We start from the raw sequence: 26,477 nt of genomic DNA, 5'->3' as shown, positions 1-26,477 counted from the left end.
TTTTCAAAAAAATATTGGGCAAAGTATTTCATTTTAGATTAAATTAAATGTACATTATTTTTTCTTATTTCACTAATTATTTTATTATTTTATTTTATTATTTTTTACACACATATTGGGTAAAATGCTTAATTTTAATTAGATTAAATTATTTTATCAATACTTTTCTGAATTAAATTAAATATAATCACCATTTCTCTCAACTCATTTGTTATCATGGGTACATTTTTACACTGTGTTTCTCGCAGTGCATTCTAGGGTTGCCTTATCTTTGAAGGATACATGCAATGCTTCGTTAGATTTTGGCCAAACGAAGGCATCTTAGAAGACAGTATAATGTTGCTGTTTGCTTCAGAACTACAGAAGATGAATAACACTTCATATTAAAGTGTCTTGCGGTGCAATTTCCAAACTATGGCCTGAATAGGCAGCTGTTTTACTTTGCAAATATGTATATGTATAACCATAATTAATTCAATAACATTTTGTTTTGTTTTTCAGGGCTGAATGCACAGCTGCAGTACACTATAGTGTCCGGTGACCCGCAGTCACAGTTTACCATAACTAACACGGGCATCTTACAGACTAAGAAAGTGTTGAACCGAGAGACACAGTCGTTCTACAACCTGGTTATCACCGTTAACGACTTAGCGCCACCTCCCATGACCCGCTTCACCAGTACTGCCCAAGTTTCAATCATACTCCTGGATGTCAATGACTGCCCGCCCACTTTCACCTCTCAGAAGATGGCATACATTCAGGAGAATACCCCTGTGGATACCGTTGTGTTTACCGCGCAGGCCACCGATGCGGACAGTGGGCCAAACAGCTACGTGGAATATACCCTCAAGGGGCCGTTCGGTAACAAGTTTAGCATTGGGAACATCAATGGTGGAGTCATGCTGGTCGGGGAGTTGGATCGAGAGGAAATGGCGAATTACACGCTAACAGTTGTGGCCACCGATAAAGGCGAACCGCCACTTTCGTCAACCATGGAGGTCACCATGATTGTTCTGGATGTGAACGACAACACTCCAAGCTTCTCACAGAACATCTACGACATCGAAATCGAGGAAAACACGCTCACTGGAACCAATGTTCTCCAGGTTTTTGCCAGCGATGCAGACGAGGAAACCAATGGGCAGATTCGGTTTTCCATTGCAAGTGGGAATGCAAATTCCGATTTTCGTATTGACTCTGTAACGGGAGTTATCTCAGTGGCAAAACTTCTCGATCGGGAGATGCAGCCTTCGTATTCTCTGGTTGTTCAGGCAACAGATCGGGGCAGTAGCCCCCGGACAGATCGTGCCACCGTTAACATCGTGCTTTTGGATGTAAATGACTGTTCGCCAACATTTGAGTTGTCGCCGTACACCGTCAGTGTACAGGAGAACATGGGAATCCTGCCTAAAAACATCCTACAGGCAAGTATCCAGAATTAAGCTCTTCTCATTGAAGTGGGTGGATTTGGTTCTTACATACACAACTAGTCAAAAGTCGTCATTCTTTATTGTTACTATTTTCCACATTTTAGAATGTAAATGGGTCATTGACAAATAAGGTTGCCCGAGGTGATAAAAATTAGACAAATCCAGTTTAAAACACACTTCTCAAGTAAAACTTTCATTTTTGGGCCTTATTCATTAAACTTTAGTAAATACATGAGTAAATTTGGAGTAATTTGCACGTAAAATGTACCTTCATGAAAACTTTCCTCTGGATTCACAAATGCTTCGTTCTCCCCAGATACATTCGTTAAATGTGTGTATGTTAGTGAATTCCAAACATTCGTAAATAGGGGGCGTGTGCACGTTCATTCACAATTATCATAATCCACCCCAATGAAAACACCATATAAGGAAGGCACCAGACTCGCTAGTAAATGCTGTTAATATCTATGCGGAACAGTAATGGAAAACAGCAGGCATCATGACCAAAACTGAACAAGTGCTTTGAAATTTGCAGACAAATCAGAAGTGTTCCGTTTTGACAATTTATTTAAAAAAAATTGCACTGTACATATTATAGCAATCAGTAAATACATCAAACTGATCAAATAGTCATGTGTCATATGTAATTGGAAAGCTCTCAAAGAGTAGAATACAACCAGCTGATTTGCTTTACACACAGACAAAAATTATAGCAAGCAAAAATAGCGAGTTATAGCTAAGTATATGTCTTTGACAATTATGTTGGTGTTGCTTATATGCCACATTTTCACTTATAACATCACGATAAACAGAACATAAATTAACATTATTTTTTCAAATGAGTCCACACACAAGGTGCATAGATGCATAGATCATTAGATAATCCACATGAAGCACAATGTTACATATGACCACCAGGAGATGGCGCCAAATACATGACACAGACTCAATGATGACTCAAATGACACAGAATGAAACTCATTCTGTGAAATCTCATTACTAAAATCATGTCTGCATGCTATGCAAACCTTTAGTCATTGTTGTGTTTGCATGTGTAATTAGTTCTTATGTACAATTATTATGTTTTATTTGTTTGGAGAGGTTTTTGGACACTATGATAAATTATTTTTGTAATGCTAAAACTTTTGATTGCTTTGTCGTATCAACACAATTTTTTTCTCAGATACAGTTGACATGATTGGGAACAAAACAAAAGCAGTTTTTGGAGCCACCTTATTTACACCCAGAGATATATAATGTCAAATAAGAAAAAAAGTAAATTTTTGGCAAAAATGTATTTTGTGATTTTTCAGCAATTTCTTAGGCTGGGAGTCTCATAATTTATCAAAATCTATATTATTACAAATTTTGAAAAGTTTTCTTTATAATGATACCAAACACTTGTCCCTGCTTGTTTTTTGTGTTTTTTTTAAATTATTTTTATTTATAAATCGATTTAATTTTGGGTATGCCACTGTAACAGGAACTCTTTAAAAACACCTTCAGAGATTAAAGGGTTAATAAAAAGGTTTGACATGAAGCTTTAGTGTAAAAGGATGTGAGGAGGATGTCCACTACCTTATCTGGTTCAGTTGAGCACATCGCTAGCGTCATTGGTAAAACTTCACAGGTAAATCATGATGGTAACAGTGATATACTTCCCTTGCTAGTTGAAGAATCTTCAGAGAAATAGATAGAATATCTGAAGAAGTTCTTTGACTGAAACTCTGTAAACTAATAAAGATTTGCACGCTATATGACAATGTGCAGGCTTTTCCTATTTTTACCCAGCTGTATTGTTATAGGTTTAACAGCATTAACATTGGCCATACGTTATCAACTGAACATGATTTATTGATGCCTGTACTGAATTATGAAACCTTAATTATATAGCTGAAATTAAATGTAGAAACTGTCCAACCCGTCACATTAGAGGACATCTATTTTTTCCATTTTTAGGATTTTCCATTTTTAATGAGACTGTCTTCGAACGGTTAAACCACATGACATTTTTTACTTAAAGCCCCAGAAAAAATATCAAAATGACTTTGAACTCAGTAATTGACAACATTTTCATCATATAAGATGTGTATTGAAGCCGTTGTTTTATGTGAATTAAATTTTTATGTATTTTTGAATAATTTAATAAATCTAGACAAAAAATAAAATAAAAAATGAGCGTCATGTCACTGACCCAAAATCATCCAAACTACTGCATAAAACAACAAAATAGAAGAATGAGAATTATGAAGTTCTCATGTATGCTTGACACTTGCTGACTGCTTTTCCTTCAGTATCCACTACAACTCATCAAATTCAATTCTTTTTTTCATTTTAGTTTTGTAAAGAAATTTAATATCATGAGAAACATTTCAGTCTAGTGTGTCCAAACTTTTTTAAAGAAAAGGAGGGACGCTATCGATTGAGCTTAACTTTTTATTGAATATACAATTATATTCCTTTAAGAGGTTTGCATTGTTGTTTAAAAGGTGTGTGTTGTGTCTGGCAGGTTGTGGCCCGTGACGATGACCTGGGCACTAATGGTCAGATCAGTTATACTCTCAGTGGTGGGAATGATGCGGGAGCGTTCAGTCTCTCTTCAAGCGGTCAACTCAACCTCATCAGAACACTGGATAGAGAAACTCAGGACAAATACAATCTTATCATCACCGCTCATGATGCAGGTAAGAACAGCGGCTTTAAATCAATGCTATTATTGTATATGTAACTCTAACTCTACTAATTCTGCTCTTATTCATATTATTATAGAGTCAGGTACGGTTGAGTGTTGAGTCACTGAACTGACATTAATGAAGAGCTAAAGTTTGTGTGGCACTAGGAGAGGGCAGTGTGACAAATCTTATTGTATCATTCTAACAGGATATATAAAGAAATATAGTTGCAAGCAGAAATTGCGGGGCCAAGCACACCAATGTACGGCATGTATGGACGTGTCACTGGACATCACTGATTATGACTTTAAGAAAAGCAGCATAAAAACATAGGTAGAACTGCTAAAATTAAAATACAGTTAATTATAAATTTTGACCAATAGGTGGCACTGTCACCAAATTTACATGGTGATGTCAGGGTGTGGTCCTTATGACTCAAACAAAGTTTCATGAAAATACAGCAAAGCATTGCAGAGATACAGCCTCAGATGCTTTTTGGCGACTTGCCATCAAATTCGTTGGGGCGCTATTCAGGAATTGTTTTGTCTATCAAAAAGCTTTTGATAGCATTGTCATGAGTGTCCCTAGATGATAAACAACAAATGTTTAAACATTCCATTATAACTTTTGACCAGAAGGTGGCGCTGGCCCAAAACTTTATAGGTACCCTCACAGTATAGTGCCGATGATGCATACTGAGTTTCATAATGGCCGGCACCCAAAATACCCGACTTAGGAAAATTGGGTATTGTTCAACTCATCATGCCCTACGGAATGTCTAGAGACAAGTCTCATGAATTTAGGCCAAACTATTCATAAGTTATAAGCAAAAATGGCCGTTTTTCATATTTCCTGACCACTAGGTGACGCTGTGCCGAAACTGTGCAGGTGTCCTCAAATCATGATGGCTATGACATATACCAAGTTTGGTGTCAATGTGCCTAAGCGTTACGAAGATACAGCCTCACGTCCATTTTGGCATGCTCACTGTCAAATTCGTTGAAGCGCTATTCAAGAACAGTTTGGTCTATCCGCAGTGTCCCTAGACGATACACAAAAAAATGCGTGCAATTAGACTAACGGTCATTTTTATTCTGATGGGAATTTTGATTCTAGGCCTTATAGTTCAAAAGTTATGAGCTTAACCATAAGTGCAAATTTGAACAGGTGGTGGCGCTAGAGTGTTGGAGTTAGAGGCCCCAAATGTGGGACATTTATAGATCAGAGTGTCCTCTATCAGTGTGCCAAATTTCATAACTTTCTTATGGACAGTTCTATGGGCTGCCATAGACTTAATGGTGGAAGAATAATAATAAGAACACTAACGAATACTTTCAGTGCTCTCTAAATAGTTGTTTTGGCTTCAGATCTTCGAGGGTTTGAGTGTGTGTTGTGTTGAAAGTGTCTTTCCTGGTGTGTGTGCGTTTCTCGCTGGTCTCTGGTTAACCCGTCTTGGCCGGTTGGTGTGTCTCATTCATTCCTGTGAGGTCACATGATGTGCTGTAATGATAGTGATTGGCCCTGGAGAACTTTGACAAAAATATAAATCTGTCAAGAGCAGGAAACCAGGAGAGTCAAACTGTTACTGATGTGTCTTTTCCCCTTCGAATACTACATGCTCTTAAAGTCAACCTGAAATCAAAACTGACTATCTACAAATATAATAACTAGCTCCGCCTTCTTTTCAGCTGACATTATCAAGCCCTCTTATTGTTCAACCAGCTCTCATATAGAGACAAAACCCAACCTACATTATTTCTCATTGAGCTTCCTGTTTCACTTAGAAATACGACACATTACTGAAGGAAAATGACTTTAAAAACAACATGTTTTGTTGATTTCTCGATAAAGTTTCAGGTATGAAAGTTCACATTCATTTAAATCAAAACAGTTTGTTCTGGTTTTCTGAAGGCTGGCAGGTGACTCATTCTCTGTTCTGGAATAATCCCTCAAATCTGACACATAAATGTCTCATAAACGTTTATTACAATAAAACATGATTAATGTGGAGAATGTTTGCTCGTGTTTGCACTGCTCTCAAGACATTTCCCCGGCACTGTAGAAAAACTCACTTAACCCTTTAAGCTCTGAAGGTGTTTTTAAAGATTTCCTGTTTCAGTGGCGTACCCAAAATTAAACTAAAAAAATTATAACTAAAAAAAAATTAATACAAATGGAGGGTCATGTGTTTGGTATAATTGTAAAGAAAACTTTTCAAAAACTATAAAAATAGTCCATATATACATATATTAGGGCTGTGAATTGATAAAAATAATAATAATTGCAGTTTTCTGTGATTAATCACGATTAATCATGGTACATTAAAATTGAATAATAATATACTTTGTCTCAAAGAACTATGTTTACATGCCATAAAATCAGTGCACATGCTGTAATTAAAAGTCGGGAAAAAAAAGTTTCTAAAAGTTTTCCAGTGGACTTCTTTTAATAATTGGATCAAATGGTCAGATTAAATTTATTTCAAACTTTATTGGCAAGAGAAAATAAGTGTACATTGCCAATGAATTATTAGACACTATACATATAGATATGCTAGAATATGCAGTCAAGTCGAGCATGTACCTTCTGAAAATTTAAATATACCAATTTTAGCCACAGGAAGTGGGAAAAACATTAGTGAAGTTTCAGGAAGTGAAAAAAACGGATACTGCATTAATTTATTTTATTTTAATTTTTGTATGCGTTAAACAGGTGCGGCTTGTCTATATGGGCAGGTAGGGCAGAGCCCCACCTAAATATTCATCCACTTGAAAACATAGGTCCAAACTATAAACTGCCAATAATGTAATTAGTTTGCCCGTAAATGTGTTCAAAATGCTGGCATATGTATTCAAAAGCAGGCCTAGTATAAGTTTTTATCCTGTTTTTAAGTTGTAAAGTAGCTGAAAGCTCCATCTCAATACAAGCATGTGGGGCAGAGAGTCTGCTGCCCTCCCGAACTCCACAGCGCCCCTCTGTGTATCCAATGGAAATCTGTGGTCAAATATGGTACTGCAACAAGCCCTCATTGAGACCCATTGGGACAGAAAATAATCTGCCCATAAACGTAGTGCCAAACCAAAGGTAACTATAGTATTAATGCGCACCAGCAGCGTGACAGATCGCGAACATGGCGAGCACTATCAATGAACGTGTGTAACAGCGTGTCGTTTCTACTGCAAATTCAAGACAAATTGACCCTCAAACAACTTGGTCCTGACAAGCCAGACATAAAAAAATAGTTTGGCAATCAAAAGATAAAGGCAGGTGATAAGACATTTCTATGTTTTGCATGATGACAAATTGTATGTCAAAAAGCCTTGGCTCTTGAATTCTCTGTTTTAAATTTATTGTGATTTAAAACATTATTATCATTATAAAGCATTTAGTTTTTTTGTACTGTGGAAACGTGTAAATGGCATGTAGATAGTTCTGTTTCTCTCCGTCTCCTCCCTGGTGTTCTTCAACAACACTTAACATTATAAAATAACATTTTGATACAGATTTTGATCTGCAACAAGTCAACATTGTAAGATAAAGCATTCTTATTTAGAATATTAGAATCAACATTATGTTCTTAGGATGCCACCTTGTGGTGGAATAATGCAAGAACACCTTGTTAAATCAGCGCATTTGTGTTTGAATAATGTGTTGAACAAGTTTGGTGATGAGCCGCTACTGGTGTTATACAGTCAACTTTTAATGGCAGAAATGAACACGTTAAATTTCCTAGCCCTAGTATATACACCAATCAGCCACAACATTAAAGTAGTAGACTTTACATATACATTTATTCATTTGGCAGATGCTTTTATCCAAAGCGACTTACAAAAGAGGAACACATAAGCGAATCATCTTAAGGAGACGGTGGTATGAAAAGTGCCATATTACAAAGTTTCACTAGCATCAGAATAGTATTCAAAACAGATTAAATGTGCAACAAGGACATGTTTTTATTTATTTAAAAAAAATTTTTTTTTATTAATGACTGGTTAAGTGCTCATGGAAAAGATGTGTTTTTGGTCGTTTTTTGAAGACAGAAAGTGAGTCAGCTTCATGGATGGAGTTGGGAAGGTCATTCCACCAACGTGGTATGATGAAGCTGAAAGTCTGGGAAAGTGTTTTGGTGCCTCTTTGTGTTGGTACAACAAGGCGACGTTCTTTAGCCGACCGCAGGCTTCTAGTGGGCACGTAGCTCTGCAGAAATGATTTTAGGTATGCTGGAGCAGACCCAGTGACTGTTCTGTATGCCAGCATCACAGCCTTGAATTTGATACGTGCATCAACCGGCAGCCAGTGAAGAGAGACAAGGAGTAGTGTAACATGCGCTCTCTTTGGTTGATTGAAGACCAGACGTGCTGCTGCATTCTGGGTAATTTGCAGGGGTCTAATTGCACATGCAGGGAGGCCTGCAATGAGAGCGTTACAGTAGTCCAGTCTAGTTATAACAAGTGACTGGACAAGAAGTTGTGTGGCATGTTCAGAGAGGAAGGGTCTTATCTTCCTGATATTGTAGAGTGTAAATCGACATGATCTTGCGGTCTTTGAGATGTGGTCTGTGAAATTTAGCCTGTTGTCGATGGTTACCCCTAGATTTCTGACCGTTTTGGAAGGCGTTACTGTAGTTGCACCCAGCTGCACAGTGATGTTGTGTTCAACAGCAGGGTTGGCTGGAAAGACAAGGAGTTCGGTCTTGGCTGGGTTGAGTTGCAGGTGGTGTTCCTTCATCCAGGCCGAGACGTCTGCGAGGCAGGCAGAGATTTGAGCAGTCACTGTGGTGTCGTTGGGCTGGAAAGACAAGTAGAGTTGCGTGTCATCGGCGTAGCAGTGGTAAGAGAAACCATGTGCCTGAATGATGGGTTCCAGACTTTGTCAGTTCAAATCAGTCTGGCCATTCTCTGTTGACCTCTCTCATCAACAAGACGTTTCCATCCACAGAACTGCCACTCACTGGATGATTTTTGTTTTTGGCACCATTCAGAGTAAATTCTAGAGACTGTTGTGTGTGAAAATCCCAGAAATACTCAAACCAGCCCATCTGGCATCAACAGTCATGCCACGGTCCAAATCACTGAGATCACATTTTTCCCCATTCTGATGGTTGATGGTTGATGTCTTTTATGTATAGGTTGGACTGTTTTAGCCTTCAGACCTAGACTTTCAATATTAAACTATTAAAATTAGAGATAGACCGATTAATCGGTGCCGATAGTTGCTTTTTGGAACGATTGGTTATCGGCTAGAATCGATGCCAATAGTTGCCGATTTTTTTATTTTTATTATTCCTCCGTATTCCTCTATGGCTGGTGCTTTTTTGATTAGATAATCAAGTAATCTAAATTGAAGTGAGGGCATGCAATGAAAAATGTGACTGTGGAAACATTTCCTATCAGCACATTGTGTCTCCAAATTCATATCTTGTGAATAATAATAATAATAAACCTAATTCCTCATTAAACTTCATCTGGAGAAATAATATATATATATATATATATATATATATATATATATATATATATATATATATATATAAAACTCTTCATCTGGTGAATGAATAGGCTATAAAAAGCTTAATTTGGTAGAATTTTAATGGAGCCAAGTCTTCGTCATTTCAAAATAAGAGTCCCGTATGTGTTTTGAGCATTAAAAGTCCCACATTAAGCAACAAATCTTATTTATTTTATTTTATTTTGGGGGGATTTTGGTTGAACAATAAACTGAATCTGGGATTGTATTAATTTTGGACTCTTTAGCCTCAATGTCTGTGCCCATTATAGTATAGTAATTTAACAATCTTTAAGTTGGCTGATTAATCGGTTATCGGCCTTGTCCACCACCTTAGTTATCGTATCGACAAAAGCGGTCGAACTTTTATTAAAATCCATTAGAAAAATACTAATTATTACATGTTCAAAACTATGATTATCTAAACAAAGTGTCAAGCTGTAATTTTGCCAAATAATGCATAAGGTGTGAAAATATGATTTAATAGTGTGTATTTAGGACACATTAAATCTTAGCAAGATAAAGGAGTCGGTCATTTTATTTGAAAAAGGTTAAAAATGTCATTTCCATCAGTGTCATTTTCAGCACAGAATTCTATTAAACACAAAACAGAATTTGAGATGTGCCGGAAATGACACAAAAATGACACAAATCTCCTGTGATGCATGAACACACACTTATGGACACTGAACATTTTCCCTTCCGCTGCAGCTCTCAAAATGTGATTTACACATTCACGCATACTGTACAAACTTGCCACATTTGCTGTCATGTTTGGCTTAAGCAAAACGAGATCTGTAATTATTTTTTCTTGTAGTTCCAATAAATGCTTACACTGGAAAGTTACAGTATGTCTATAATAAATTCAAGGAATATTTGTTTTCCCCCATGACATGAGTCCTTTAAGTTTAGTAAGGATTGTTGAAATGCTTTGCTGTAGTTCTCACTTTTCCGGTCCTACAGTTCTGACCTTTAACCTCACACTTTTTCTTCGTACCTGGAATTCTCCACAATATCTTTCCATTTCTCTCTCTCTCTCTCTCTGAAGGAAAGCTGGCAGTGCTGGTGCTCAGAGGGAGGGAGAGATTTTGGCAGCCTGAACTCATTATTTGGAAATGTGTGTTTTTCTGCGGAGTGTGGCGGAGTGAGCAGCACTAATAGATGCTTTATGAGAGAGAGAGTTGAGGGTTTATTCTCTGCTCTGCTGTGGAAAGATGTTGGCAGAATTTCTGAGGAAAAACATGGACTACTTGGCAGATAGTGACGGAGAGAGAGAGAGAAATCACAAATGAGGTCTCTTTATTATCTCAATTGTTTCTTCTCGACAGAAGTAGAGAATTAATGAACAGAACAAATGGAGACTTTTACTTAAAAAAATAGTTCACCCAAAAATTCTGTCATCATTTACTCACTCTCATTTCTTTCTTTCTTATGTGTTACACAAATAGAAATGTTTATCTAAATGAAAGTGAATGTCAATATATACTGTCAAACTCCAAAAGGGAGAAAAAGCACCATAAAAGAAGAAGTCTTCTGAAGTCATACGACAGCTTTGTGTGATGAACAGACGCAAATGTAATTGTTTAACTCTCCACAACAGTTATCAAATCTCATTCACATTTATGAAAATGTAGAAAATTGTGCCGTTAGACACATCGTGCGACAAAGCAAGTTTCGCATCAAAAACGACAAACCTTTTAAGTTTAAACATACGATTCCACAAACTGGATTTACTAAGAGCTGTGGCAGAGAATATACAGTGGCAAGAACAAGTATGTGAACCCTTTGGAATTAGCTGGTATTCTGCATTAATTGGTCATGTGATCTCATCTTCATCAAAGTCACAAGTATAGACAAACACAATGTGCTTCAGATAACAACACACAAACAATTATAATCTTTAATTTCTTGGGGGCCTGGGTAGCTCAGCGAGTATTGATGCTGACTACCACCCCTGGAGTCGTGAGTTCGAATCCAGGTCAAGCTGAGTGACTCCAGCCAGGTCTCCTAAGCAACCAAATTGGCCCAGTTGCTAGGGAGGGTAGAGTCACATGGGGTAACCTCCTCGTGGTTGTGATTAGTGGTTCTCGCTCTCAATGGGGCGTGTGGTAAGTTGTGTGTGGATCATGGAGAGTAGCATGAGCCTCCACATGCTGTGAGTCTCCGCGGTGTCATGCACAACGAGTCACATGATAAGATGCGTGGACTGACGGTCTCAGAAGCGGAGGCAACTGAGACTTGTCCTCCACCACCCGGATTGAGGTGAGTAACCGCGCCACCACGAGGACCTACTAAGTAGTGGGAATTGGGCATTCCAAATTGGGAGAAAAGGGGATAAAAAATAAAAATCTTTAATTTCTTTATTGAACATATCCCATTACATTTTGGAAAAAGTATGTGAACCCCTTGGCTAGTGACGTCAACAAAAGCTAACTCGAGTCAGGAGTTGGCAAACCTGGCATCGAATTAATGAACGAGATTGTAGGTGTGGGTTAGAGATACTTTGACTTATAAAAAGCACTTAAACATTTTGAGTTTGTTATTCACAAGAAGCATCTGATGTGGACCATGCCTCACAAAAAAAGATATCTCAGAAGACCAATGATCAAGAATTGTTGCTTTGCATAAAGCTGGAAAGGGTTACAAAGTTATCTTGAAGAGTTTAGATATTCATCTGTCCACAGTTAGACAAACTGTCTATAAATGGAGATGATTTAGTACTATAGGTACTCTCACTAGAAGTGGCCGTCCAGCCAAGATGACTCAAAGGACACACCGCAGAATGCTCAATGAGGTAAAAAATAACCCTAGAGTGACAGATAAAGACTTGAAGGAATCATTGGAACTGGTTAACATCTCTGTTCATGAGTCTACTATACAGAAAACATTAAACAGGTATGGCGTTCATGGCAGGACATCACGAAGGAAGCCAACAAAAAGATTGCTGCATGCCTGAAGTTTGCCAAAGACCATCTTGACACTCCACAACACTACTGGGAAAATGGTTTTGGACTGATGAAACTAATGGTTGATGTTATTGCTGCCAAAGGAGGATCGAACAGTTATTAAATCCAAGGGTTCACTTACTTTTTCCACTTCACTGTGAATGTTTAGTGGGATGTGTTCAATAAAGACATGAAAGATTATAATTGTTTGTGTGTTGTTATCTTAAGCACATTGTGTTTGTCTATACTTGTGACTTTGATGAAGATGACATCACATGACCAATTAATGCAGAAAACCAGCTAATTCCAAAGGGTTCACTTACTTTTTCTTGCCACTGTATATCTTTCACAATTCTATTCGTTAACATTATTTAATAGATTAGATAGAAAGAACTAAAAATGAATAATCTTGGTTAATGTTAATTCATAAAAATACTATTGTTTGTTTATGTTAGTTCATATGTTAACATAGACAACCTTAATGTTAAAAATGTTGAAATTAACATACGTTTAAATTAACATGCACCTATGTTAGTAAGTGCTGTAAAAGCATTGTGCATTGTTAGTTCATGTTAACTAAAGTAGTTGATTAATGTTAATGAATACAATCTCCTAAAGGATAGAAGAAACTGTATGCACGACTTAACATGTTTAAAGTGATGTGACCGCAGAGGGTTTTTATACAGTCAGAGGAGAGAGAAAACGTGAGAACGAGAGCAGCAGGGAGAGAAGGTATGGGAACGCTCGGCTTTATAAAAGATTGTTTGGTCTTATTTATTAAAGAGGCACAAATCCCTCCGAATGAGCCTATAGAACACACACACAGGGGCCCTATAGCACCGCACTGTTTGCCCTGTAACTTTTCAGTGCTTAGAAGATAAAGAATGTTAATGACTTGGGTCCGTTTAAAGACTCAGGGCTTTTCTGTCCTTCTGGCACTGAATCCGGCTTTAAACACTTCCAGAACCCAAAACCCAAACCCGTCCGTCAGTCGCTCGGATGATTTCATTGGTATGCTGCTCAGAGAGCTTCTCTGTCCTCCCGTAGAGAGATGTTTGTCCATGCAAAATCGCTTCCATAAATGTTCTGATGGTTCATAAACAGTTAAAGGGAAAGTTCATGCAAAAAAATTAACTCATGTGGACCCTCAGTGCCTCAAGTCGCAGGAAAACGCTCCATAACAAATGCGGTCAAGGGTTTTTACCCCACTCTCTCTACTGTTTGCTTTGTGTTTTTATATCTGGAACGTCCACATGCGCTTGATACCAGCATACGATGTGACCTTTGAATCAAATATGAACTTCATCACAAGCATCTAGAATATATTTGACTCCTCCAGTTGCTCATTTATAGTTCAAGAGGCTTAAATGTCCTGATCTTTGTCTCAGATGTTTCTCCAAAAATGCCAGAGAAATGAAAAAGACACAAACGAGTCAATTGTTGACATCCAGTAAACGCATCGAGCAATAAAATGAACGTGGATAGCATAGCTCTGATCATTCGCTCTTGGGAGAATCTGATGAGAAATGTTTGAGCTCATATTGAGATCTCATTTGTGATTTACGAGTCTGCTAAATGGAGGGTTTTAAATTTTCCATGTCTTTATTTGTCTGAGAAAACCTTCAGAATGGGGAAAAGGTGAACGCAAACTGCTGACCACACCTCATGTCTGGAAGTGGAAAACTGGGTACTCATTATTTTCAACATATACGGTGAATTCCAAACGGCATTTTTGTGGGAACTTTTTTGCGACACTTCTTGTAGAGTTGTTCCAAAGGAAAGTGAGCACTTCGACAGTCCTCTATACAGATATTCTGATGATGACTGTCCCTTTAGAGCTTGCTTAACTAACTTAAACCTTTAAAGACAGACATAGCGAGAGCTCCAAGGCTGTTTATCAATGGTAAATGCTTCTGTTGAAGCCATCAGTCCACATTATTTCAACGTCACTTTTTAAAAATTGTGTTTAATAGCAGATTTCCTGGTGAAGAACTACACTACCCAGAATCCTGAAGTACAGATCTGTCACCCTACACTCTCAAACTTTGTGCATATATGAATATTTTACAATAAAATCTAATTATATTGCTTCTGTGCTTATACTCAGCAACTTTAAATCAATAGTTTTATATGTTTTCATTGTTTTAATTCAATTATGTCATTCACAGTGCATCATGGGATTGTAGTTCATTCCCTCATTAACCTCATGAGACACGAGCATGACTGCTGTGTGCATTTTCCGTTCCCTTTTTGATTTGTAACTAGTAGCCCCTAATAATCATGCAAAAAAAAATAATATAAAAAAAATAGACCAAATAGTTTTCCTAAAAATGTTTGTCCGCATATGTGGATAGCGGGACTAAGTTGTGACATTTTTTAATAATACCACATTTTAAATTCATGTTTCCAGGAGTGTTTGTTATTCATGTTTTTGAGATGTTACAGACATTACATCAGAAATTATCATAATTAATTCTGATTCAAAGTAATGTCCAGCATCATCCAATCACTGCCAACCATGTTAAAATAAAATGATACATTATAAATTCTGAATCTGAATCGATGTACTGATTATCATTGTCACATGTCTGTCAAACATGTTGAGTGATAATACACAGACAGTGAATATAGGATATTTGAACTGAAAATGAGTCTATAGTCCACATATGTGGTCATTGTGTTTAACAGCGTGCCGTTTCTTGATAAATTGCTCAAATTTTAAAAATGTCATATCAGATGAAACTAGAGACTTTTGACTCAAACAGGTTTCAATATAAAATCTTCATGAGGTTTCTTACCAGATGTAGTTTTGTTGCCGTTTCTCCCAAAGACAAACTCCGCTGTGATCAGCACCATGTTGTTTTGTCACATGACTCTGTATGTTGAAAGTTTAACCCTTTAATGATAGCACAGAGATCAGTCAGTTTAAATTAAATTAAATTATGCGTTGCGTATAGCAAAGCCAAAATGCAACGTCCACGCATGTGGGCGCAGGGACAAGGTTGAGGATGTTATGTACACAGTCCATGCTTCCAGAATCAAGACGGCTGAAAAAGTGGTCGGTCACTGTTGCTATCCGTTACTCTCGTACATCTAACGACTATCAGTGGAAAATATTCCTTACTTGTTTACATATTTGTTTATTTGTTTGTTTTTAAATGCCACATAGAGAGACAGTACACAAGTTGAAATAAACCTGAGAGACCCAGAGAGACAAAATTTGACGCAAACATTTTATATGCTAAAACAATCTTATCAGCAATAAACATGAATTTTGCTGATGTATTATCAAGGTAAAGTAGTGCTGATGTCTTTATTCTGCACCCTTCAAAGTGCTCACTTGAAGTGATCTGCCCCACATAGTGATGTTCACTTTATAGTTGTTTTAATAAAGCAGTTTGACAGTATGATCTCTCTGTAATGCAGTACGGGTGTGTGAATCCAAAATCATTCTGTAAAGTGAGTAAACAGAGAGAGTAAAGAGTCTTTCTTCATTCAGAGCGGTTAAACACACTGGAGCGCTGCAGTAACCGGTCAACAGATCGTCATACGCAAACATCTCATTTGCCAGTGTTCACTGGAGTTTTATTGACTCTTGTCTGAAGAACTCGCTCTCTTTCTCTCTGTGTGTTTGAAGGGCTGTTGAGTGTTTAGTTTGGAGTTCAGGGCAGCAAATTAATTTACCCTCTTATGCATGTGCTCAGAGCTGGATTTGAACAAACCTCTTGCACTTAAGGCACGGTCACATTTACCTTTGCACAGTGAAATTCCACGGGCGAAATACAGTCATCTCAACGGGAATCCACGTGATCATGATTTTCACATGATGGACTTCCAGTGGCGAAGAATAGTTCAAGTTTGGTGAACTCTGACAGGTAAATTCACAACATTGACCAATAGAAGGTTGCTTGGTTTGGCAGTGACCTCTATGTGGGCGGAGCTTCGTACACAGCGACACTGAATATTCACAATGGACAAATTTATCATTTTAGCGGCGAGTTTCCTTTTAACTTCACTCTCCCAGAGTATAAAGTGCAGCATTAAAAAGAGGCTGCTTGGCAATTAATCCGGCCAGTGGAATTTCGCCGTGTGCTGGTAAATGTAACCATTCCTTAAGTATGCAATGTGAAGGAGAACAACAATCCAGAAGTAAGTTGTTGAGTTTTTTATTTTTCCAGAATTGTTTTTGTTTTGTTGAAAATCTAGTTTAATTCTAAAGAATTAAAAATATTTTCTTTTTGGGTTTTTTAGGGTTTGGGTTAGTCTGTGGTCATTTTAATTAGCTTTATATAAAAGCAACAGAAATCTATAAAATGTCCTCATTTAGATATCCAAGTAAACAAACACACATGCACAAACACGCACACACACACAAACACACACAAACACACACAAACACACACAGTCACGCACACACACAGGCACAAACACACACACACATGCACACACACACACACAGAAACACACACACTCACGCACACTCACACACATACACACATGCACATGCACACACGCACGCACACACATGCATACTCACACACACACGCACACACACGCACAAACAAACACACACACACACACGCATGCACACACACACGCATGCACACACACACAAACACCTCCAACTGCCCAGTAGCGTCCTTCACGAGCCTCCTCCACAGAGGCCGATCTTGACACCGCTGGTACCAGTCAGCAGCAAGTCCACTCAGCTCCAGATCCTCCCATACCACATCATTCCATCTTCTCTCTAACCCGTGCTGCACCTGTTTAGCTCCCTCAATCCGGCTGAACAAAAGCTGTTTTGGCATGCAGCCTTGCCTGCCGGAGGAGCTCACCGATGGGACTTTGTCCAGATCTTTCAAGGATTTGTGAACTCCTCACACAATCCAGCCTGGTTAAACCCAGGATGGATCGTAGGCAGGTCAGCCTAAATGTTTCTAACCGGCGAAGATGTTCCATTAACAGGGTCCACGATTCGCAAGCTTAGAGAAGGGAGGGAACGACCGTAGCCGAGAAGACTTGAAGCTTCGTGCGGAGCGACAGACCAGGTAGCTTCCACACAGCGTTACGCAACCGATAAAAAGATTATGCCTCTCGACTGATTCGGAGTGAGACCTCCGCTGCTAAACCAGAGCTGGTCATGAGCACACTGCCCAGGTATGGGAAACTCTCCACTCTCTCCACAACTGCTCTCACCAATTGGGAGTTAGGGGGGTGGAGTGTCAGATGGTACAAAATACCCAGGCAGTTGCTTAGTTTTGGTGGGGCTGATGGTAAGGCGCCACCTCTTAGTGGCAAGCTCCAGGTTCAGCAGCAGCACCCCCAACTCCTCCTCTGAGTGAGCAGCAATTACCAGATCATCGGCATACATAACATGTTTGAGCAATAGGGAGCCATCCCTTGACCGTACCCGGGCATCGATCAGCCTCCCATTGTATCTGTACCAGATGGAAATTCCTCCGGTACAGCTGTTAAGGCTTCACGAACTACGTGGTCAAAATAGATGTTAAATAATGTGGGAGTAAGAGGACATCCCTGTCGCACCCCAAGGTGTACAGGGAATGCTCTGATTCCCAGCCCCGTAGTTTTACCTGGGCCCGCTCACCATCATGAAGGTCCTCAATGATCGTGAGCAGAGGTTCAGGGACACCGACAGCACGAACCCAGAGTCCAGGCCTACTGATGGTATTATAGGCCTTGATCAGGTCAATAAAGCAGAGATGTAGGTCTTGTTGGAATTGTTGGATGCCCTGTAGTTGTTGCAGTCTGTGTGGTCCCCTTTCTTAAAGAGGGGGACCACCAGGGCATCCTTCCAATCCTGCGGAACCCGTCCAGTGGCCCAGACTGTTGTTATGATGTCATGTAGGGCAGTCTGTACACAAACGCCACCCTCCCTCAGCATTTTGCCTGGGAGATCATCTCTGCCCGGTGCCTTTCCTGGTCTCAGACTCTGGATCGCCTTCAGTACTTCCTCAACAGATGGCACCTCAGCCAACCACTCACAGGGGGTGACTTCTTCCTCCAATATTTGAGGCACCGCAGCCTCGGCAGGGTCATCCCCACTTTGTCCCAAGTTGTTTTCCTGGCTGAGGGATTTCCCCTCCCCCAGGATCTCACAGAAATGCTCAGAAAATCTGCAAACCTGTTCCTGGGGGTCAGAGATTGGATCACCATAATCCATTAAACTAATGATGGTAATAGGTGTGGTGCTGCAGGTTACTTTTTTGATGTAATTAAAGAGTGATTTGTGATCACGGGCCGCTGAGGCAGACTCCATCTCCTCAGCAGCCCGTGACCACCACCCATCCTTGCAGCACCTCACGGCTCTCCGAACCTCCGAGCGAAGGCTGCAGTAAGCCTCCTCATTCTCCGACGTGGGATGCTGTAGCCGATGAGAGTGGGCCTGTTGCTTTTTCTCAGCCAGCTTTAACATCTCCTCTGTCAGCCAGGGTCTCTGGAGAGATCTGGACCGTGTAAACAGCCATTGCAGCTGTATGAGCCACATTCCTAAACCTCGCCCATTTCCCCTCGACATCTGGAGGATTGGGGGATGATGCAAAACCCAGCCGCAAGCAATGATGAAATTCTTGCTTGCAACTTTCATCAGCTAGCTGAGACCATGCCACTAAGGGTTTGAATGGGGACCTGGGTGTACACCCACCACCGGAGTGGAAGAATGGCAGGCGCATCTTACAGATGACAAGTCGATAGTCAGTAGTCAAATCAGCTCCACGGTAGGTCCTGGTGTCAAGGACATGTGCCCGCAACCGCTGTTCCATCACTATGTAGTCCAGCAGATGTTCTTGCTTGGAATCGGCATGCATCCATGATGTAGTGTGGATGTGCCGATGCCAGAACAGTGTGTTGGTAATTACAAGCCCATGGGCTGCACAAAAATCTAGCAGCCTCCTGCCATTGTTATTGAGCTGATCTGGCCCCTGCCTTCCAATTACTCCAGACCAGGTGCCAGCATCCTGGCCAACTCGGGCATTGAAGTCACCCAACAAGATGACTCTATCCTGAGGGGCCACTTTAGCTAGCACCTGTGACAGGAGGTCATAGAAGGCATCTGACTCATCGGCCTTGCCTGCATCCCTCCACGGATGTTTGTCTTCAGTGGGGGCATAAGTAACCACAACCACCACTCCTCGCCTCTGGTTGATGGGAAGGCGAGCCCAAAGTATCCTGGGGCTTACACACACTCACACTCACACACACACACACACACACACACACACACACACACACACACACACACACACACACACACACACACACACTCAGCAGGTCAGTATAATTGTGGGCTCATAAGAAGATTAGGTGGCTCCATATGTTTGTGCGAGACAGAGTTTGTGAGCTCACAGTGAACACGGGACAGATGGAGTACATTTACCACAGTCAGACGGTTCGTTTACTTATTATCAGACTAATGCTGGTGAGACAAACCGCTGATCAGCACACGTTATGATACATCTACGTGATATGTGATGTGCTCTTAAAACACATTCAAATGCTTTCAATATTCACATCATTGCTTAATTGTATAAATCCAGCAAAAAAATACATCACTCAGCCCTAAATAAATAACACTACACTAAACTGATGGCTCTCCATTGATAAGAGAAACATTTCTGTTTCTTTGTATTTAATATCATAGTCTGAAGGACACAGAGAGATTAGTGTGTATAATTATTAGTGTTTGTTATTATAAGTGTGAATCATTCCTTTGTTACTGAACTGTGACTCTGACAGACAGTAACTCTGAATACACACACACACACACACACACAGTTGATACACAGTTGTTTTATCATCAGAGATAGCTGCATAAATACAACACTGTGTTTCTCTCACTAAACACACACACACACACACACACATGCTTGAATGCTGGTTGTGTGTTGACAGAATTTGTTGGCTAAACAGTTTAGAAATACTGTGAAATTCCTCATCTAGTATGTGTATACAGTTTATATGTGTACACACACACACACACACACACAGATAAGTCACATCAGGTCAGTTTAATTTGTTTTTAAACACGGACCTCAATTGACCTGTGAACTTTAGATTACACTGTAAATTGAACGACTGAAACGTGTGTGTGTATGTGTGTGTGAGAGTGCGTGTGTGTGTATGAGTGTGTGTGTGTGTATGAGTGTGTGTGTGTTTGAATGTGTGTGTGTGCATGCGAGTGTGTGTGAGTGTGAGTGTGTGTGTGTGTGTGCGTGCGTGCGAGTGTGTGTGTGTGTGTGTGTGTGTATATATATATATATATGTGTGTCTGTGTGTACATGTTTATACTACTTTGTGGGGACCACCCAGCGGTATTAGTATTAAACATACTAAACAATGTTTTTTTGAAAATGTAAAAATGCAAAAAGGTTTCTGTGAGGGTTAGGTTTAGGGGATAGAAATTATTGTTAGATATGAAAAAAATCCAAAACATGCATGGAAGTCTATGGAGAGTCCCCACAATGATATAAAAACATAGTATGTGTGAGTGTGCGTGTGTGTGTGAGTGAGTGTGTGTTTGTTGTGTGTGTGTGTGTGTGTGTGTGTGTGTGTGTGTGTGTGTGTGTGTGTGTGTGTGTGTGTGTGTGTGTGTGTGTGTGTGTGTGTGTGTGTGTGTGTGTGTGTGTGTGTGTTAGAGTGAGAGAGAGAGACAGTATGTGATGTGAGTGAATCTCACGAAACCTGTCAAGAACATATTTTTATGTATTAAAACTGTCAGAAATTACACTAAATTTAAGACTGTTTAAAGTTAAATTAAGACATTTAGATTTATTTCATTATGACATCATCGACAAGTGCTGATTCTCACTACTGTATACATAGTATATATATTAGGGCTGTTAATCGATTAAAATTTTAAGCGTATTAATTACATGGTATTACTTAATCAATTAATCGAATTAGTCACTATTAATCACATACATATATATTTGCTGAGAAAGCCCCTCAAATAACAAGAATTCAATATATATTGATTAAATAATTATAAATAGTTATATTTAAATAATTATAAATAATATATATATATATATATATATATATATATATATATATATACAGGTGCATCTCAATAAATTAGAATGTCGTGGAAAAGTTCATTTATTTCAGTAATTCAACTCAAATTGTGAAACTCGTGTATTAAATAAATTCAGTGCACACAGACTGAAGTAGTTTAAGTCTTTGGTTCTTTTAATTGTGATGATTTTGGCTCACATTTAACAAAAACCCACCAATTCACTATCTCAAAAAATTAGAATATGGTGACATGCCAATCAGCTAATCAACTCAAAACACCTGCAAAGGTTTCCTGGGCCTTCAAAATGGTCTCTCAGTTTGGTTCACTAGGCTACACAATCATGGGGAAGACTGCTGATCTGACAGTTGTCCAGAAGACAATCATTGACACCCTTCACAAGGAGGGTAAGCCACAAACATTCATTGCCAAAAAAGCTGGCTGTTCACAGAGTGCTGTATCCAAGCATGTTAACAGAAAGTTGAATGGAAGGAAAAAGTGTGGAAGAAAAAGATGCACAACCAACCGAGAGAACCGCAGCCTTACGATTGTCAAGCAAAATCGATTCAAGAATTTGGGTGAACTTCACAAGGAATGGACTGAGGCTGGGGTCAAGGCATCAAGAGCCACCACACACAGACGTGTCAAGGAATTTGGCTACAGTTGTCGTATTCCTCTTGTTAAGCCACTCCTGAACCACAGACAACGTCAGAGGCGTCTTACCTGGGCTAAGGAGAAGAAGAACTGGACTGTTGCCCAGTGGTCCAAAGTCCTCTTTTCAGATGAGAGCAAGTTTTGTATTTCATTTGGAAACCAAGGTCCTAGAGTCTGGAGGAAGGGTGGAGAAGCTCATAGCCCAAGTTGCTTGAAGTCCAGTGTTAAGTTTCCACAGTCTGTGATGATTTGGGGTGCAATGTCATCTGCTGGTGTTGGTCCATTGTGTTTTTTGAAAACCAAAGTCACTGCACCCGTTTACCAAGAAATTTTAGAGCACTTCAGGCTTCCCTCTGCTGACCAGCTTTTTAAAGATGCTGATTTCATTTTCCAGCAGGATTTGGCACCTGCCCACACTGCCAAAAGCACCAAAAGTTGGTTAAATGACCATGGTGTTGGTGTGCTTGACTGGCCAGCAAACTCACCAGACCTGAACCCCATAGAGAATCTATGGGGTATTGTCAAGAGGAAAATGAGAAACAAGAGACCAAAAAATGCAGATGAGCTGAAGGCCACTGTCAAAGAAACCTGGGCTTCCATACCACCTCAGCAGTGCCACAAACTGATCACCTCCATGCCACGCCAAATTGAGGCAGTAATTAAAGCAAAAGGAGCCCCTACCAAGTATTGAGTACATATACAGTAAATGAACATACTTCCCAGAAGGCCAACAATTCAATAAAAATGTTTTTTTTATTGGTTTTATGATGTATTCTAATTTTTTGAGATAGTGAATTGGTGGGTTTTGTTAAATGTGAGCCAAAATCATCACAATTAAAAGAACCAAAGACTTAAACTACTTCAGTCTGTGTGCATTGAATTTATTTAATACACGAGTTTCACAATTTGAGTTGAATTACTGAAATAAATGAACTTTTCCACAACATTCTAATTTATTGAGATGCACCTGTATATAATACAGAAAATTAAAATGCATTACATTATTTAGGCACACAAGTGAAGCATTAAAAAGACAAAACAAAAAGTGGCTTTAGAATCCAATATATTATTTATTTCCATATTATTGAACACAAGTCAATTTCATTGACCTACAGTTCACAGCAATCCATTTAGCAATTTAATTCATCAATCAGTCTGAGATTTATTATAAGTGCTTGTTTAAGGATGCACACCTGCGTCAGACGGACACTTTTGGAACATGTCTGTTTAGTTGCATCATAAACGTACCGTTTTTAGTTCGCTGTGTCAAATTAAACAAAGTTTGAAACTTAAAAAAACACTGTGTTCAGATTTGCGCTCCATCAAGCTGTTTAAACACAAGAACGTGTTCTCATCTTGTGCTGTCTGCTGTCAGTAAGTGTGGTTTGTTCTCTGTATAAGCTGCTCGTTGCCTATACAGCTGGAGTTTCACTTACTGCCCCCTGGAGAAAACAGGTGGTATTACAAACTTGAATTATGATCCGATGATAGGAATATTCCTCATTACAATCCGGGGACATGATTAATTGTGTTAATGTTTTTATCGCATTATTTTTTATATAATTAATCACACTGAATTAATGGGCTAAATTGACAGCCCTAATATATATATATATTAATTTGTCGTAGAAATGTCAATGCAAAATATTTAAATTTTCTGGGCGGATTTTGGGGAGAAATGTGTTGTTTTTATGAGGTTCACTCATTTATTATCTCTCTTGTGGAGTTTAAAGTGTGTAATTATTTGACTCGTCACTTTTTTTTTAATCAAACCGGGGAGAGAAAAACAGAAACAGACAGAAACTCATGAGCAAATATACAGAGACAAAGACATCTGTTTATAGAAACACAAACTGTACGAGGTCACCACATACTTGTGTGTGTGTGTGTGTGTGTGCGTGGAAACCAGTAGATTATTCTTCCATTCTCTCTCTCACTCTCGCTGTGATGTCATATTCTGGTTCAGTTCTGCCACGTTTCCCCTCGACAAACTCATTCATCACGTTTGGTGTGTGTGTGTGTGTGTGTGTGTCTGGAGCATCGCATGTCTTTTGTCTTTTGTCTTGTTTTCCTGTTTTTCAATAATGGACAAACAAACAAACACTGAAACTAAAATGACAGGAGAATATCTGTGATATTTGCATCAGTTTGTGTTTATGACAGCACTGATTCAAATGAATCTTAAACCATCAAAGTGAATATCAGGCACAACAGAACAATAATACTCCGTATGATAATGATTTCTGCAGTGTGAGACAGGTCTGCTTCTACTCTGGTAAGAGAGACACGTCTTTGTGTTTGACCTGCCCATGACCAGGAGAGAGAGACAGATAAACATGATGGTTTACACTAGTTTAGTGTTTCTGTCGCACTCACTCAATATCATGCTTGTAAACAGGTAATGACATCACTTCCTGTAGTCTAGGTCACAACGTCTGGATCTTGTCCAGCAGAATGTTGAAGAATGTTGGATTCTGCTGTTCACAATGGCGAGGAAATGCTGATGCTGTGTTTGGACTCCACAAATGCCACAATATTTACACACTCGATCTGAAGTTCTCCTGTGAGAGAACAGAGTGTGAATGTTATTGTTTCAGCACTCAACTCAATTAGTACATCAGCTCACAATGACTAAATCAGTGTCGTGCTCAGAGGTTTGATATTCTGATGATAAACAGATATTTTCTATTTTATCTATTTTTAAGCACCAGTCTCGATGTCTACATAGGCAGCTGTCTTCTAAGTGTCTGAGTGGAACACTACATAGACAGCAACTCGAAGAGTTTCGAACCAAGGTCGTAGGTTTGGTTTGAAAGTTGGTAGGGACATATTACAAGGAGGATAATATTCAAAATGTTGGTTTTAAGAAAATGCGAGAACGTCAGTCTGGTGATATAGGCAAAATAACATTATATCCTCATTGTAAGTCACATTTTCCATTTCTCTGGCCTACCACATTAAATATTAGCCTGATTTTCATTTGTTTGTTTGTTTGTTCTTTGAGGAATAAACAGGTTAGAACTGACCACTAAGGCTGGACGATGTGGAGGAAAAATGCCATATGTGAAAAACTTGTTGGATTACATTAAGATGATATGCACAAAGATTAATGTGTCAACATCAAATTCAGTAGTTTTTGAGTAGATCTACATTGAGAAAACAATGATTTCCAAGGGATATAAAGTGATCTAAACAAAGGCTAAATTTGCAAAATGACATAATTGACAAAACAACACTTTTTTTTTTTTTTCTTAGAGAGAAAACATTCATACACAAAAAGTATGCTTCTTTAAATTTATTAATTTCAAGGATTGGGGGTCTGGGTAGCTCAGCGAGTATTGACGCTGACTATCACACCTGGAGTCGTGAGTTTGAATCCAGGGTGTGCTGAGTGACTCCAGTCAGGTCTCCTAAGCAACCAAATTGGCCCGGTTGCTAGGGAGGGTAGCGTCACATGGGGTCACCTCCTCGTGGTCACTATAATGTGGTTTGTTCTCGGTGGGGCGTGTGGTGAGTTGTGCGTGGATGCCGCGGAGAATAGTGTGAAGCCTCCATATGTGCTATGTCTCCATGGTAACACGCTCAACAAGCCACGTGATAAGATGCACGGATTGACGGTCTCAGACGCGGAGGCAACTGAGATTCGTCCTCCGCCACCCGGATTGAGGCGAGTCACTACGCCACCACGAGGACTTAGAGCGCATTGGGAATTGGGCATTCCAGATTGGGGAGAAAAAGGGAGAAAAACAAAAAGGATTGGACCTAAAATACAAATGGAAATCCGCCCTTGCAGGTGGGACAATAAAATAAACATGATTTATGATACTGAGGAAATGTAATAGCCATTAAAATGGAAATAAAAGCGTAGTATAAAAGTTTTTCTATGTGGTAAAATTGCCCACATGTTGGTGGGGACATGTCCATACCATCCCTGCCTAAATCTTCGCCTATGTTTCGAACAGAGCCAGAGATCAGTTTGTGTCTAGAGAGACAGAGAGATTTTGTTGTGCAGCAACACAGATGTGATTGTACTTCAGCCTTATGTGAGCAGATCTGATTATATTAATAGGATCTGATGTTTGATAATCCACCTGTGTGATGAGTAACACACACCTTCACACTCACACACACCTGCGTCTGTACACCGCTGAGTCTCCAAAAAACACACAATGTGACTAATCAGTACTGCCCTGTAAAGGCAAAACTCAGTAACTTCACATTGACAAAACTGAGTTATGACTGA

The 26,477-nt window shown here is 39.3% G+C and overlaps 2 protein-coding genes across 3 annotated transcripts in view; one reads left to right on the top strand and one right to left on the bottom strand.

Annotated features, from left to right (window-relative positions):
- Positions 1-26,477, bottom strand: part of nudt6 (nudix (nucleoside diphosphate linked moiety X)-type motif 6) — a 930,254-nt gene that overhangs the window by 345,178 nt on the left and 558,599 nt on the right. The window lies entirely within an intron of this gene.
- Positions 1-26,477, top strand: part of LOC127412743 (protocadherin Fat 4-like) — a 127,473-nt gene that overhangs the window by 69,404 nt on the left and 31,592 nt on the right. Inside the window, exons 5-6 of the mRNA XM_051649354.1 lie at positions 502-1,424; positions 3,940-4,114. Coding sequence (XP_051505314.1) covers positions 502-1,424; positions 3,940-4,114 — 1,098 coding nt within the window. The remainder of the gene's footprint in view (positions 1-501; positions 1,425-3,939; positions 4,115-26,477) is intronic.

The sequence above is a fragment of the Myxocyprinus asiaticus genome, chromosome 22 (assembly GCF_019703515.2).
Source record: "Myxocyprinus asiaticus isolate MX2 ecotype Aquarium Trade chromosome 22, UBuf_Myxa_2, whole genome shotgun sequence".
NCBI lineage: Eukaryota > Metazoa > Chordata > Actinopteri > Cypriniformes > Catostomidae > Myxocyprinus > Myxocyprinus asiaticus.
The sequence above is the reverse complement of the archived record's forward strand: the minus strand, read 5'-3'. Positions and strand labels throughout refer to the sequence as shown.